Source organism: Wasmannia auropunctata, unplaced genomic scaffold (assembly GCF_000956235.1).
Source record: "Wasmannia auropunctata unplaced genomic scaffold, wasmannia.A_1.0 LD335450.1, whole genome shotgun sequence".
Taxonomy (NCBI): domain Eukaryota; kingdom Metazoa; phylum Arthropoda; class Insecta; order Hymenoptera; family Formicidae; genus Wasmannia; species Wasmannia auropunctata.
Genome location: NW_012027440.1, coordinates 986 through 2,088, shown reverse-complemented (window position 1 = coordinate 2,088; position 1,103 = coordinate 986). Strand labels below are relative to the sequence as shown.

The 1,103-nt window shown below is 29.6% G+C and overlaps 1 protein-coding gene across 1 annotated transcript in view; it reads right to left on the bottom strand.

Moving 5' to 3' along the window:
• The window catches only part of LOC105456975, a 4,931-nt gene extending 4,049 nt beyond the window's left edge, over positions 1-882 (bottom strand). Inside the window, exons 1-3 of the mRNA XM_011701362.1 lie at positions 565-882; positions 317-488; positions 4-116 (exon numbers count right to left, since the gene is read on the bottom strand). Coding sequence (XP_011699664.1) covers positions 4-116; positions 317-488; positions 565-751 — 472 coding nt within the window. The 5' untranslated portion in view covers positions 752-882. The remainder of the gene's footprint in view (positions 1-3; positions 117-316; positions 489-564) is intronic.
• Positions 883-1,103: the final 221 nt, after the last annotated feature.

Sequence of the window (1,103 nt, the reverse complement as noted above, 5' to 3'; positions counted from 1 at the left end):
AACGGACATCTTGTTTAAAATTCTTCAATACTTCATATAAATCATGAGATAATGAAAAAAGTACGAAAATAGTTCCACCAGGTTGAAGCATGCAGTACATATTCTCAAACGCTTTTCTATTATATATTATAAAACAAGAATAACAACAATTTATGTAATATTTTTTTATTACGATACTTTTGCAAACAACAAGGAAATTTAATAAAACTATTTTATTAAAACAGTGTAATACACATGTTATCTTTAAAATTATTACTCAAAATTGTAATATTATAAAAAGATTTAAAATTTACATTTATTTAAAAAGTTTTGTTACCTAATATCGTTGCACCAATGCAAGGTATGAAATGAAAATATATGATTAAACTTAGAAATATATTTTTCGGGCAAGTTTTTAGTTTGAATGTCCAACGTTTCAAATTCGAGTCGTTTATTGTCACCGTACGCTTTCTTCGCATATTCAATCATTGTTACTGAAATATCCGTACCTACAAGATCATTGTAATGAGGAACAATTTACAACGTTATTTACATGCTATATTCGTAAAATTTGTTACTTCTTACCAATAATTGTAGCATTTGGGTCGAGAGTTGGTAAAAGAATATTATTTGTTATATCTCCGGGACCACAACCGACATCCATACATGTTCCAGATATACTTTTCAGATTTTTGACAAATTCATTTACTACCATCAATACGGTACGTTTTTGCATCACATTAGAAGATACGTATTCTGCTGGATTTGCCATGTTTGATGGTCACTACTATACTGCGCAGTAGCATACAAATACATATAATAATAAATCCGCAGAAGTTACGACGTCATTTTATAGATCTCCTTCAGAGATACGATGAGAATCTGCTGGATAAGAGATCATGTTGGTTCTCTCTCTCTCTCTCTTTGTATCACTGGTAGGAAATATTTTCTTTTTTCCTCTGAATAACAGGTATAGATCAAAGCTAGAGCAATATAGTGCTCTTCCTCCCATTGCGGCCCTTTTCTTTCCCTACTATTATTGTTCTCTCCTTTCTTTTTATTCCTTAATTCCTAAAAATCTTTTATTAATTTTTTTCTTTTAGTAATTTTAATCATTTTAAGTT